At 44.2% G+C, this 15,251-nt stretch overlaps 1 protein-coding gene across 5 annotated transcripts in view; it reads right to left on the reverse strand.

Annotated features, from left to right (window-relative positions):
• Positions 1-1,997: 1,997 nt before the first annotated feature.
• Positions 1,998-15,251, reverse strand: part of CDK15 (cyclin dependent kinase 15) — a 37,329-nt gene continuing 24,075 nt past the window's right edge. For 4 of the 5 annotated variants that reach the window (XM_030241835.2, XM_050976977.1, XM_050976979.1 and 1 more), the window contains 3 exons: positions 12,662-12,801; positions 7,220-7,357; positions 1,998-4,783 (listed from right to left, as the gene is read on the reverse strand). In XM_030241835.2, coding sequence (XP_030097695.2) covers positions 7,248-7,357; positions 12,662-12,801 — 250 coding nt within the window. In that variant the 3' untranslated portion in view covers positions 1,998-4,783; positions 7,220-7,247. The remainder of the gene's footprint in view (positions 4,784-7,219; positions 7,358-12,661; positions 12,802-15,251) is intronic. The other variant, XM_050976976.1, reaches the window with a different exon arrangement.

Here is a 15,251-nt window from a genome sequence, read left to right on the forward strand (position 1 = left end):
GCCACGATCCTCCTGGGTCCTTGCATGCAGAGTGTGAGACTCGCTCGGCACTGGCACCTCCGGGGCCTTCGAGGCGCAGTGGAGGGCTCATTCTTCTCTTTAAAACCCCCAAAAAAACCCTTTCCTGGGATTTCATGCTGGTTCTGCATGGAGAGGGTTAACCATACAGCGCAGAGCAGCTTCAGCGTATATGACTCAGATTCCCGGGGAAATCCCCAGCTTATCTGATGGAGCCTGTTAGTCTGCTAATTGAATAAGCTCCTATTAAAAGTGCAATGGTTTTTAATGACTGCTAACAACGGGGGCCAGATTCTGATCTTTTCCTTGGGATGGTTTTGCTGCTGGTCCCCCAGCACTGAGACCAAGGCTCCGGCTCCAGGGCAGCCTTTGGGGTGCGGGTCAGCTACCGACCGCTGGACCAGGCAGGAAGCTTTTATTTGGGATCTCTAGGAAGAGGCAGAGTGCTGCAGTGCAGCCAGCAGAGGAAAGCATTTGTTGGGAGGCTACCAAGGATTTCATGTCATATAATTGCTGTGAATATTTTTCAGTGATTCCAGCCGTGCTCTAATTAACTTTCCCAGTGTTGAAATCAGGTTGATTTGTTGATTCTGCACATAAGATGTTGTCTGTGTCTGCCCAGGAAAAATATTGTGTACGGCTCTGCATAGGCACAATCAAACCCTAATTTTAATTAGAATTATGTGTGTAATATCTGTATCACCTTTTTCTCAACAGGAATTGACTTTGAGAAGGTATTTGCCTAACAGGAAAATTTTAAAAAATATGATTAGCATTTAAGGTTAATTTAGTTGGGTTCCAGGATACTTCCGAAGGAGACCATAACACCTCTGATTTCAGCTGGGCTCAGGGTGGGGTTGAGCTCTTTTGCATGACCCTGTGACCACATTTGCCTTCCTTTTCTTACCTGGAATTCCCAGTGGGTTACCCAAGCCTACTTGAACCATGTAAAGTTTTCTAATAAGACTTTTTTTTTCTCTTCTTGCAAGCCAGGAATGAGATCTGACCACCTTCACTCCCACACATCTCCACACTTACTCATCTCCTTTGTGTCCTTTTTGCTTTTCTCGAGAAAAGTTTCTATTAAAATGCAGGAGCTTCTTTTAGGAGGACCCACACATTCACACTGGCACTGACTGAGCTGCTGCTTTAGAAGTTTCATAGCAACCCATAAGTTGTGTTTTTTTCCACACAATAACAATAACAAAGTGTCAAAAATCTCAAGCTGCTGTTATCAGAGTCTAAACTCCATTTCTCAGCCTGTTTTCTATTCCCCACTCCTGAGCTGTCAGATGCTGTGACATGGCTCCATCACACCACGACAAGCAGTCCCAACAAACAGAAAATGATTTCCAACTGGCAAACACGCTGTTTACTTTCCAGAAAAATTGCACTTTCCCATCTGACAGCTGATCAAGGGATCTCCTGCTGCTGTCAGCATGAAGAAGTGTTTAAACACAGGGATGGAAGTTTAAACATTTTCTCATTATCACAGAATAAAAAAAAAATTAAAAAATAAGAAAAAATGAAGGCATTGAGTCTCTCCGACCACCTGCTGTGCCAGTAATGAAGGGATGTCACATGACCAGCCGGCGAGGACTTTTATCTCTGCCCCAATATCATTACTGAAGTGACACCTGTCACATGACCCGCATCACAGCTTTCATCTGGGCTCCCCAAATGCACTTCTGCCTTGTGAGGGGGATTTTCTTGGCATTTCCCTCCCCCCCACACACTTTAAAGAGCATTGCCCACTTGCACCATCGCAGACAGGGGTTTGCTAGTTTTAAACCCTTGGATCTTTTCTTGGACATAAATAATTTGGCCAACAAACTTGCTCCAGGCTGAAATAAAACAGAATCCTTGCCTGAGAAAGAAGTTATTTCATTTACTTGTTTTTAAAGCAAATATTTAAGTCTGATGTTAAAATCTCTTAACATAAAGGAGGATGTTAAAGGATTTCTCAAAAAACTCAGAACTTGGTTTTGGTATTTTATTAGGTGGTGAGAAGAAACAGTCTGATGACCCTTAAACACAATGATCTCCATTGACATGCACTTTATAAACTCTCACCTGCTTTACCAAAGCATCCCACCCTGCCAAAAGAAAGTATTTTCTGGGGAAAAAAGAAAAATAAGAAAAGGGAAGGTCAGTCCAGCACCTCTCTGCTAATGTCTGGGACTTTTTGTGAGGTGTTCAACAGCAAACATTTGGATTTGAGATTGGCCCACTTAAATGGCAGCAGCACTGAGCACTTACTTGCCAGAACCCATTCAGTTATTATCTCAAAACAACATCAGACATCCAAATGTGACAGGGGATGATCACACCACAGGAACTAGATGTGAGCAGGCTGGAGATAAGAGAATATGAACTTTATGGATTTTTCCACCTCCTCCTCTCCTACTCCCCACTCATCCATGATTAAGTCTGGTACTTTTCTCCCTGCATAATCTGACTCAGCTCACTAAAACTAATGAAAAACTAACTCAGCAAAAGAGTTCATAGTCTTCCATCTGTTTAGTGAATTACATCAGTTCTTCAAGGGCTTACAAAGGTGACAGAGAGAAAAAGACAGACTGTAAAGCTTGAAACAGGGAGGGAAAACGGGGGAAACAGAACTTCCTTTTTGGGGGGCACTAACTGGGTACATGGATTCAGACATGTTTCTTGTTACCTACTCTTTCTGACTCTTTACAACGCTTACAGCCATTTTCCCCTAAGGCTGTTGCCCCTGAGATTGTGCAGGCCAGGGGATGCAAAATCTACTGGGATAGTACTCCTGATGTAAATAGTATTCCCATTAGTTGAGGAGAGGAATGGTTCAGAGTCAGTTTCTCTCTGATCTGGCATATTTTAGGCATTGGGCCTACAATGCTGAGTTAATGAACAGAAGACTGCTGGGTTGCAGCATATCCAGGGTCATCCTGGCTTTCTGCCCCTGTAGATACAGAATTATAAGGTATCATTTGACTCTTTGGCAGTTTAGCATCTGGCTAAATTTAGCAATGGCACGGCCATTATGGGGTGGCAGCTATGCAAAACAGCAAAGCCATTCTGTCCCACTGCTCCAGGGCAGAAGAAATTTACAATCCATGCTCTGGATAGACCATGAGGAAAAGTGACTCAGTTCTCATCATTAGATCCCTCACTGCCCATGCAGAACAAATCCTTTCATTTAACATATCTTGAACATTTAGTGGCTCTCAATTAGGAGCAGACATTCAGCCACAACCACCCCACTGCAGGCCCTGGAGATCCTGCTGCTTCACTGCCCTTGGTCCAGACATCTCCAAGAATGCAAAAGCAATGCAAAACAACCCCTGTCCCAACTTGGGCATCATGTACAGCTGCTCTGTTCAGTATTGCAAAGGGAGGTCAGGTCACTGAGAGTGGCTGATGTTTGGGAGATCCAAGTCCATGCAATCTAGAAGCAGAAAGACTTTTGGGACATAGCTTGCCTTTTCATCACAGCAGAGAATTTTAAGGAACATAACCTAAGGAAAATCTTGTCCTCTTAACTGGGCAGTGCTTGAAAATAATCTGTGTCCCCCTTAATGTAGCTAATCCATACATTCCTGAAATTATGTCTGTAGCAAGGGCAAAGGGGAACATAAACTGTTGTGCTGCTTCCTGCCCAGCTCTGCAGTGTGTGTTTGGTAAATGATGGACTGGAGTGGCTCTTTAACTAAAAGCTCACCTTTCAGCTGTTTCTATGGCTGCCACCCATGGCTCCTTGACTGGTTTTGTTCCAGTGCCTCAAAGTCCTGTATAATTCTTGGTCAGAGTTCTCCCAGCCATGCCAGTGACACTACTCAGACAAATAAAAATATTCAAGAAGGTTTATTTGTCTGCACCTCAGTGATTTATCCTTGTCTTCCTTTTCTTCCCAGATGTACTGTGAGGTTACATCAGGGCTACTGGTTTCTATGCTTCAGAGCTAAGAAAAAGTATCTGAGATAACTGAAACCAAGCAGACTAGTACTTGAACACAGTAAATTACTTGCTGTACCAATTCTTCCAGGAAGAACTCTATGAGAAATTTCACAGTAACTGCAATTAGAGGAAAGAGGTCTCTGATTTCCCCATGTATCCCCATCAGCACTCACCTCAGATTAGCTTTCCTTCTTATGGTCTGTCAGCAGCCTTGAGATCAAGGAGATTAAAACACTGTGGAAACTCATTAATGAGCCAGGACTCTGCAACAGCTGGACCAAAAATGGACTGCATTTGGCTGCATCTTAATTCTCTGCCATCTCCCCTCTGCTCATCAACACCTGCACACATTTGGGATGCTGTGTAAGACCCCTGAATTCAGCTCTAAGCAACCAGCCTGCAATGCACATGTCTAATGCTCTGCTGGTGTGGAACCAGTGTGCTGGTAATCCTGTTAGTAATGGCAGAAGCTCCCTCTAGGAAATTATCACAAATAGTCTTAAACAATTCCTTTTGTTGACAACTCTATCCAAGAAACCATCTTCCCTGGAGACTTCACTCAACTTTTGACTAATCCCCTCCTTCCCTCAGGAGCTCTTTTGTTGAAGGAGATTGTAGGCATAGCCCAGGAATGACAGGTCTCTGTAAGCCTTGGATGAGCCTCTACATTCTTTCAATTGTCAGTCCCCATCTGTCCTGTTTGTACATCGATCTTCTGCTCCAGGGAGCTCTCTATTAAGTGACACATGGCTGAGTTTATTCTGCAAGTCCACTGTCCAGACTGTGCTGTTACCTCTTCGTTGCCAAGTCAATCCTTCTGACATTGCTTCTGAAAAACAAAAGGCAGGACATCTGCACAATTTCATTCCCCTTTGCTGAAAGGTGACTTTTGAAAAACACACACCCCACCCCTCAAACTGTGTCCTTGTTCTATAATCTCAAGACTTTTCTTCATTTTGTCAATATCAGGAGTTATTTCAAAGGTCCTTGGTGTAAGGGAGGGTACAATCTGCCCCTATTGCAGAGGAACTCTATCAGGGGAAAAATCCATGGCCTTAGTCCTGAATCAAAAAGAAAAATAAATCCCAATTACGAATATTTTGCAGGGCTAGTGCCTTCAGTTATTCTGCTTGTTAAAAGTTGGTTTAAAAGAGGCTTTTCTCTTCCTGTAGATCCAACTACACTTAGCTGGTACAGTATCACATGCATGTAGGAGGTGCAGCATTAGATATCTGAATATTTATTTTGAGGCAGGATGAGAACAGTAGCAGATTCCAATGACCCATATGTTCCTCCTCAGCAGGTAGAGGGAAAGTGGTGGGTGGAATAGGGCAGAAAATGGGTGGAGTGTTGGCATGGAGTATACATCACCCTGGGATAGACAACTGACAGTATCTCATCTTTTCCTGAAACCAGAAGGAGAACAAGGAGGAGTCTGTGATGATGTTTTGTCCCTTGTTGTGTTGCTCAGGGGCCATGGATTCAAGATGGAGCCTAATATGTTTAGTTTTTTGGTTTTGTCTATTTTTGTAACTCAGGTTGGCAAAGGAAGGAGGGTTGGCCAGTTTCATTATGTTCCCAAGAAATTCCATTCTCTCATGTGCCAGCGTGAGGCTGTTGTGCTTTAGATGCCTATCTGCCTCTCATTAGATTTGAAAAAGCACACAGAAGCCCCTGCTTTCCGTTGGTAGCCTATCAAAATGACAAAAAAAATTACTGTTTCATTTATAACCTTGCTTCCACGTCTGAATCCAGATGCCTTTTTAAAAAAGAGAATTAATAATATGAACACCATCACATATAGAATGGTTTCCTGCAACAAACTGCAGAAGAAAACTTGAGTTGACATTTAAGTTTGTCTAGCATGCTAAAAAATGTCTATGCAGCTAAAAAAAGGGGACACAGTCATTTTGAGGACAGGTTAATATATAACAATAAATGTTAAGAGTTTCTCCTATTATTGCAAGCTTTCACTATTTTAAATTATATATTTGTGAAATGCTCTCTAAGTCATTTTAAATGGGCCAAATTCAAGTTCATAGAACATTGATGCATGAGTGCTCTCCTCAAGTGAGTTGCCCCAGAAGCCTTAGTGGAACTGACAGCCAGCTTTTCTGGCAGGATTAGCTCCTCTCTGATCACAGAGAGGGAAAAGCCATTCTGTCTGCACTCAGCTGAGCAGGTGAGCAGGGAAGGCATTCAGGCTGCTTCCAAAACCCAATCTGGTCACAGCGCTGGCAATGTCAGGTCTTTCTTCAAAGGATTGCAGGCTGGCCCCTCTGCCTGCTGTTGTCTACATGATGAGGGCAGAAGGGGTAGAGAGGCTGTGAGAGCAGGCACTGAGTGCTGGGACCTGATCCTACAGGTACACAACATCTACATGCATTTGGAAGCACAGATGGGTAGCTGAGGTGTGTCCTGCTATCCACAGATGGGTAGCTGAGGTGTGTCCTGCTATCCACAGATGGGTAGCTGAGGTGTGTCCTGCTATCCACAGATGGGTAGCTGAGGTGTGTCCTGCTATCCTAAGGCTGCCTCTTAACTTGGCAGACAATAAGACAGTCACACTAATTTGGGCTCAAAATCAGCTTCCAGGTCTGCCCTGCAAGCACAGACCCAGCAGTGGCACTGACAAGACACATGCTGCTAACAAATGCACAAAGTAAACAAAGAGACAGGATATAATAAAAGGATATTTTCTGGCAATTTCTTTTAATAACAGTGATTTTAAATGACCTTTTGGTCTTCTGTAACAAGAAGATGAAAAATATTGATGCTGAAGCATCACTGTGAAACCCGACATTAAAATAGTGATTAATTAAAACCAAAGATATTACAAGATAAGGAGATTTTGCCTAGCTCTGCTCAGGTTCCAATGTCTGTGAAATCAAAACAAGTAAAGTTTGAAATGTGAACTCAGTAGGCAAGGCCAAGGGAGACCAAAGCAATTTGGTCAGTTTAAGCAATGGGGAAATGAAGCAATACTTTGACTGGGGAGGCACTGGAGGAAAGGGCACTGGTCTGAGACTGGGCAATATGACAAAACAAATCCAAACCTCCCATGATAGCACTGAACATTGTTCAATGGGGGCCGTTGGTTTGCTGATCTCTTCTCTCTGAATATGAGATTTCCCACTTTGTTCTCACCCTGGATGTGATCATCCAGCCCTGAGTATCAAATCTGTTTTCCCATCTTCAATACACGAAGGAATTCACGTCCTAAGGGTGATGGCAGCAGCTTTGACAATGGCAGCTACATGCTTACCCAACAATTATTCAGTCATCCATGATTTCTACCAAAACTTGCTCAAACGTCCTGAGACACGGCCTTTCCAGTAAGAAGCAAACAGGTCACAGATTTCAGGTTGCAGTCCCACCCCTGGAACTGTGAGCACTGATTGTCCTGTGGAAAAATCAGGTTAAAGAGAAAGCTGCAAAAGGGTCCTTTTCCTTCATTGTGCTACTTTCTTAATGCTCTCCTGTGACATTAGCTGCAATATAAACTAATTCAAGATCCCATTTCTTACAGCTGCATTCCTTCTGATTGTTTTTGGAAAATGATTTCTTTAATCTAGACACTCTTCTCTAGAAATCTCATCTGCAGTTTCTTTTCTTTTTTCTTTTTCTTTTTCTTGGAGCAAGCAGCAAAATACTATTTGGTAGAACAGTGGTAGGAAGGCAACCCACTAATCAAAAGGATTCAAATGGATCTGCACACTGCCAAGCTCCCCTTCCCACCCAGCAGAGGGGAAAAAAAGAAAAAGAAAAAAGAGATAGAGCGAAGGCACAGAGCTTCTCTCCTTCAGCAATCTCACAAATGCAAAACCTTCCACTCCAGTGACTCCTCATTAACTTACCAAATCTGACAGTCTAATTATCGTAGCTGCTTCACGCTTAGAATAAATAAATACTAAAGTGGGTGTTTAAAGAAATTGAGCAGTGAAATTCAGTCATCTAGACAGTCAATAGAGAGTTTATTTTAAATTTTTATATTCTTATGTATTTATATCATTTTAGGAAAGATAATGAGATAGTTGTCTCTCAGGCTAATTGAGTTCCTATGCTCATGGTTGCTTGCTGTCACAATCTCAAACTTAGCTTTAACTTTTGTGCCTTAGAAATCTGATCACTGCCTCCCTATTTACTCTTTTCTGCTGATAACTGGGTGAAGTCACAAGTGCACCTGAGGATGGGAAATGACTATGTGAGACTTCCAGTCTGGATGTCTTTTCACAGCAAACAAGACAACTATATCTTTTCAGATTTGCATTTAGGAGTGTTAAAGGGAAAATGGAAGTTAAAGAAACCTCAGCTATAACTTGCAATTAGACAAAACACAGAAAAACATCTGCTAACTTCTGATGCAATAGTGTCTGCCTCCACGAATGGTATTAACAGCACTCCCCCCAAGAGTGGTTTGTCTCCCTGAACAATAAGACCTTTATAGAGATTCTCTGGCCTGAGATCAATGGGAGTCAGAGCATTTGATCCATGTCTGTAGGACTTTGTTTCCACAAGTCATGTGGGCCAAACTTTGCGCCAGTTGCTTTTGCAAGAGCAGGAGCTGGGGAGTGAGCAAAGAAAATTTTCCTTTTCCCATCTTCCCCTTTGCCCCGTGCTCCTAAACAGTGCCCAGCACAATGCCTGCCCCAGGACAGCATGCAGGGAAAGGCTTCAACAGGGCAGCATGTCCAGGGCCCTGTGCACTTGGCAAGCATCTGCTGGGATGTTGCAACAGCTCTTTCCTGGCGTGGTGGCTTAATGACACAATACAAAACTTTCATGTCCTGTCAGTATGAAGGCAAGCACATCTTCCACCACTGTGGGGATCACACCAGGTGAAGGGGGGTGGTTTCCTGAGTTAAGTGAAGATTTGTTTTATCACCTCACAGATAAGACTGCTTCTGGCTTAGGAGGGGCAGCTCATTTCCTGCTCATCACCAGCTTTGGTTTATTCCTGTATTAAGACACATTATAAACCAGACTCACACACCTGGAACTTTCTAGGTGTCTGTCTCTGACTTACAGTGAAGGTTATCTGTTTGCTGTGTACAGAGGTCACAAAGCAGAGTGGCAAAAATAATCAAGTGACTGTAGAAATCTTTTAGCTATGTAGGAGAGCCGAGGGAAACCAGCCAACCCAAACAAGGGATGATGAAAGCCAGCCCTTCTTTTTTAAATGTCCCCTGTGATAACATTTACCAGTGCTGGCTAATCCCAACAGTAATGGGATTTTTGGTAGGCAATGGCTTGCAGCCTTCACCTCCTCATTGCCCACACTTACTTACTTGCTTTGTCTTAGTTGAGATGCAACAGACATTAAAATGACTGTCAACATCAAGCTTCCCTCCTCCTGCTTGTCTCTGAAAGGCTGTTTCAGGAGAAATGGTACATTGTTCTCATCACCTGGTGCACTGATTTTGTGTTGCTGGGGGATATAACAACTAGAGACCAATTGTACCCAAAAAGAGCAAGTACCTCCTAGTCAAAGCCAAGATCCTGTCCATGCAACACAATCCTCCTGATAGAGCATGTACTGGAATTTACTGACTGCTGTGCCGAGGGTACGGCCAGGGTTGAAGGTCTCCTACACTGAGAGAAAGGTCTCTCCTGAGACTGGGCATTGGTCTGGGGGGAAAGGATCTGAGCTGCCAGCTCAGGGCTCCTGGCCCCTATGCCTGTGTGGTTTGGCCAGAGCTCTTCTTGCAGTGTGTTTTCTTGGGAGTGCACTGTTGTTAACCCCAAATCCCACTGCTTACCTTCCCTTCTTGCAAGCCTGCTCTAAAGCATTGGAGGGAAAAAGAGAGGGAAAATAAACCAAATCTATAACTAAGAATAATAAGCTGCAATTGTTACTGTGTCTGACCTGTCTGACAACAGAGTGAGATAGCTCCTCAGAAGGCCCTTTTGCACTTCAGGACTGTCACTGAGTTGAGAGAACAGCTCATGCTTTCTTGATTCAAGGATCTCATTTTTCTTCCAGGAGGGATTAATTGGACAGAAAACATTCTGCTTTAGCAGGTGGCAAAGGGTTAGAATGAAGTTTTATCAGAGCTGCTGCAGTGCAGCCCTGCACTGCACAAAGATAATTGACTCAGGATTGGCTCCAGCCAGAAAAAGGACAGCAAATGTTCTGGTTTTACAAAAGGTCAGCACTGCAACCCCTTAGGCTACTAGCCTAAAGGAAAGGAGGCTGAAGAAACCCCTGCCCCTCTCTCTGTTTTTATATCCAAAGGTGCTGGTGGCACATGTAGAATTAAGGCCACCAAGATGATGGGTGAGGTTTGAACCCTGGCCTCAGGAATCCTCTCCTAGAGCTACAGGCACAGGAATGAGCAGCTGTAGGAGAGGCCCATCTGTGAGCCAGCCCCACCCAGAGGACAGAGAACCTTCTTCCTCCCTTCCAGCACAGGCTACTCTTTTTTCCCAGCACTTTGTGTTCAGATGTGCCTAGCAACAGCAACCTGTTCCACTCTGTAGGAGCTGCTCTCGAGGAAGCAAAGAGCCCTGTGCTCCCTCTCCCCCTTCCCAGGGGCAGCAGCCAGCCTCTAACCATTAACATTCCCCCTAGGAATCAGAAACATGCTATTTGGAGGGGTACTTAACTTTGAAACAGTGATTTCTCCAATTTTTTTCTCCCCAGGAATTGACCTTTCAAAACATCCTCTAGCTTCCAGCTTGTCATAACAACTTATAAAAAGGACAGTTATGGATATAATTATTTCATAAAAACAGAGAATAATTTCTTATGAGAACCTTTTATTTTTTCAAATGTTGTTTCCCTCTTACTCTCTTACACACCTTGGGATTAACCCCCTCTTCTTTCACCTCTCATCTCCAGATCACATTCTGCCCTTCTGCTTTAACTTTAACTTTCAGAGGATGGCAACTAATAGCCAGCATCCTCCAGAACAAAGTGGGAACAGAATATATTTAAAATCTGCACTGTTATCATAGCAACAAGAATTTTAAAATGATACAGTTAAATTCCAAAAGAGTGTTATGCCAAAGTGACACAAGAGAGCAAATGTCTTAAACAATTATGGCAATAGGAATGGCTACATGGGGAATTATTCAGAATAGCCTAAATTTTACAGGCTTAATGAGTCACTCATGAATATGGTCTTGCATGATTGTACTGTACTTGTTTCAGCCCTGTGCACTTTGATTCTGTTCTCAGCACATTGGTTGCTATGATAACACCATGCAGTTTCCTGTCCACACCATACTTCTTGCTGCAAGGGGGGATAATAAATACAGGATGGTGCCTAAACCCAGGTGAAAGGAATCTGTCCCCTCACTGGCAGCATACTGGAGAGATTGACACATTATGCCAATCTGTTTTCTCATTCCTTCTATTTCTCCTCACTCTCTCCCTTTCTCTCACACTGTCTGTCTCTGTACCTGTTTTTTTCCTCTCTCTCTCTCTCTCTCTCTCTCTCCCTCTCTCTCTCTCTCTCTCAGCACTGACACTTTCATCTTCTCCCTTGGGGATTGGAGATGTCACTGCGGGAAGTGCTTGTCCGCCTCTCTGGCAGCAGCAGAGCCCTGTGGCTTTGACAAACCTCATTTAATTGGGAGGAAGCCAGGAGGGTTTGAAAGAACTGAAACATCCACGAAACTCCTTTTATCAGGCATAATTTAAACTCTGCATGGAAAAAACCCTATATGTATAAAGAAAAGTCAACTTCCCTCCTGCTGTGCGTGCTCCCCTCCTCCCCCCCCGGCACAGGCAGGCTCCTGCGAGATTCCATCTTTTCATTTTTCTAAAAGTGTCAAAGTAGATTTGTGCTCTGTGGCTGGGTGAACAGAAAAGGAATGCAGATGTCTCTCACTCAAGCACATACACACACAGAGCACCTTCTGAAGGGCAGCAGTTTGGGGGATTGGGAGAGATGCTAGCTGGCTGCTTCTCCACCTGGGATGTGTCGCAGGAGCCAGAAATTTGGTTTCCCAATAGCTTGACAACACAGCCCATGAAGGCTTTTTCTTAATTGCCCCTATCTTAAAAAGCACCACCAAACTAACTAGTGCACAGGGTGCCCAGAAGGCAACAAGGAATGCAAGGTTCCTTTGGCCAGCAGTCCAAGAGGAGGGAGCTTTCCCTAGTGAGGAGCAGAACTGCAGCTGGGGAGACCCTGTATTTTTTGTCAGCTCAGGCCAGGAGAGGCACAACTGTGTGTGCTTAAGAGAAGGAAGCAAGGTAAAGCTGAGGGAGAACTGGTGACAGGGTACAAGGAACAGCTGTCTCAACATCAAAAGGGAGTGGGAGGAGCAGTCCAAGGGAATTGGGGCTAGCACACCATGCTGAGCAGATGGGAATTCAGGACATCAGGAGGGACCAGCGGGTGAGTTACACTGAACACAGTGTGAGCTGGGGAAATGTCCAGGCCCTTGGAGTTACAGAGTGGGGGAGAGATGACCTGTCAAAGCAAATACACCTCTGCTTTGCAGAGGGCCATGGTAGCAGCCCAAGGTCCTTTTCTAGTATTAACACAGTGGTCAAGTAGAGGAAAACAGAAAAACAAGTTGTCAAATTTGCTACGGGATGTAAACTTTGCAGCTTATAGGAGTGGGGAGGGAGTGCAGGCAGAAAAGAGAGACATCCAGGAGAATGGCAGAGATTTTCAAAATAGAGAGGAAACTCATGGTAAATAGCACATGCAGCAACTCTTTCTTGGTGAGATGAAACAGGGAGTTAACTTACCAGCAGGAACCTGATAGAGCTGAGGAGGCAGAGGGCTGAAGAAGCTATGAAGAAGAGCATCTTGTGCAGAGATTCGGCCTCGAGGGAAGGCTGTGAGCATCCTGGAGGCCAAATTCTCTGCTGCTGGCACCCTGCTCATCCTAGGAAAACAGAAGAAAAAATAGCACTGGAGATGAGGATGAGCCAGAAAGCTGGAACCAGGAATGACCCAGTCCTTCTCAGCTTGAGGCAAAGATAGTGGAGGGACACACGGGAGCTGGATAAACCCACCCCAGCTACATAGCTTTGCAGGACATTTGCTTTTCCATCTGAGTTTGACTATGTGGGGGTATTTCAGCTCAAACTCATGTTTACAGTCAAATTTTGAAAACCGATTTCTGGTTTTTAAAAAGAAGGTTGCAAGTGAAAGGGGAAATGATGCTGAGGAGACTATATTTTACATGTTGTAACTGTTATATCAGAGTTTGGTGGTACCAGTTGACAGTGACAATCCAAATGTAAAAAATAAAGTGACTGGCCCAATGAGAAGACTAGAGGTCAAACCTAATAAACCTAAAGAAAATATAATTTCCTCTTCTCCTTCCCCAGTACCAGTAGTGGTTGTAAAATGTGTTGGGGATTCACAGAGAAGAATCTGTTTCTCAGGATGAGTGCTTAAAATAAATGTAATACACATATGCTCCATGCCCAGCAAATACCAATGCCAAGTGGCTGCTCCCTAGAGGAGCACACAGCTGGGGACAAGGAAGTGGAAGAGCAAAAACAAACCAACAAGGAAACAAATAAAAATAGTCATTTAGTTTTACAGCTTTTACTTTGTTTGTTTGTTCTGATCACATTTCAGCTTCAGAGCATGGCCTGTTGTGCTTCCTCCCTTGGCCCCCAGCAGTGCTTCCCCTCCAAGTGACATCAGAGGCTGGGATCCCCCTGCTCCTGCACTCCCCCTCCCTATACAGGACATTCAACATGCTGGCATTTCTGTTTTGAGGAGATAAAATGTAAAATATAAAAGAAGAGGAAAAAACACCAAGACACAAGGAGAGAAAGAGACCCTGAGAAACAAATTTGTAGAAGGTATCTGGCCTCACTGTGCTAGATAACTGCTGAATTTTCAGCTCCAGAAAAACAGCTCAAGTTCTCACTTCCTTGGGGATCAGGGATGGGACAGGGAGCCAAAGCATCCTGTGTGAGGCCTCTTGCTAGAGCTGCATGACAGGCTGCCCTTGCCATGGCAGGGTCTTGCTGGAGACCTTCTGCCCAGTGGTCTCTGCTGCTGCAGGCTCCCAGTCTGGGCAGCAACACAGTTCTGTGCCTCCCACCACGGCTCAGGCTTCTGGTGGTGGCCAAGCTCTGTGGAGAGCTCCCTTTGGATTTCTTGATTGTCCATGGAGAGTCATGGCTGAGTGGGCTGTATGAAGCAGCTCTTTCCTTCTGCCAAGCTGAGCATTCCAAGGCAGTTATTGGCCATGGCAGCACCAGGACTCCAAGGCAGAGCTGAGCTGGCCCACGTGCAGCCCAGAGCTCTGCCATGGAGGTGCTAGGCCAGCCCCTTGGTTTGACCTGAAATGGGGTCTGTCAAAGGATTATGGCCAAAAAGCAGAAGTGCAAGATAGCACAGTCACAAGGAATATATTTATTTCTTTGTTCAGGCTGAGAGAGGATTTGTTCTGTTCCAGGATCTGCATTATAAGGGTTTGGGACATATTGAGCTTTCTGTGCTTCTCAAGCTGTGCGTGACAATGGCTGGCATTTCAGTAACCTGTGCTTTGCTGAAAACTTTAGCATGTTTGTTCAGTCATTTAGAACAGCATCTGGAAAATCCTGCTCTGAAGGGCAGCACATTTCCCTCCTAGCAGGGCTGGATCCCAAGCAATCAGCTGAACAGACATTAAAAAGCAATGAAAAATGTGGTTATGTCCTCAAAGGACATTTGATTATTGGCATCTTCATGTACACAATCTTGAGGACAAATCCTGTTTTGTCTTTTCCTACTTATCTATAAAACCTGCTGTGTGCCTCAAAATCAGTTCAGGGGGATTTGATTTACATTGCTCCCTCAGCTAGGTTAGTGCACTTTGTCTGATTATAAATTTCTTTCACTGATACATATATATCCATTCTCTGTGTGTGTGTGTGTGTCAGTATGTGCCTGAAAAAATACTCCCTTCCCTCAGCACATTAGGGAGTGATTCAGCAGTGCTGGTGTGTCTGGTCAAGCTGTGTGTGTAACCATGGCCTTCATCTCATAGCTTTGGCCACTAAGAATGTGATTTTTTTACCTCCTAGCTAATCACAAGATTATTTCATTGTCTCATGAAAATGCTGTCCTAGCATGTCTTCCTTACTGTTGTTGAGCAACATTCCTACAGTCTGTTTTCAAAAATGAAAATTGGGACAACAGTGTGAAGTCTGTCCTCAGTCTGGGCAAGAGGGCCTGGGAAAGTATGACCTTCTCCATCGAACTGTGCCCCACAAAAAGCTGCACACAAAGTCACTGAATCACTGCTTATCTCAGAGCAATCACTGCTCCTCTGAGAATAATAAACCCACTCTGTGTCTACCTTTGCTGCGATCTCTCAAAATCAGTTGC

The sequence above is a fragment of the Serinus canaria genome, chromosome 7, assembly GCF_022539315.1.
Source record: "Serinus canaria isolate serCan28SL12 chromosome 7, serCan2020, whole genome shotgun sequence".
NCBI lineage: Eukaryota > Metazoa > Chordata > Aves > Passeriformes > Fringillidae > Serinus > Serinus canaria.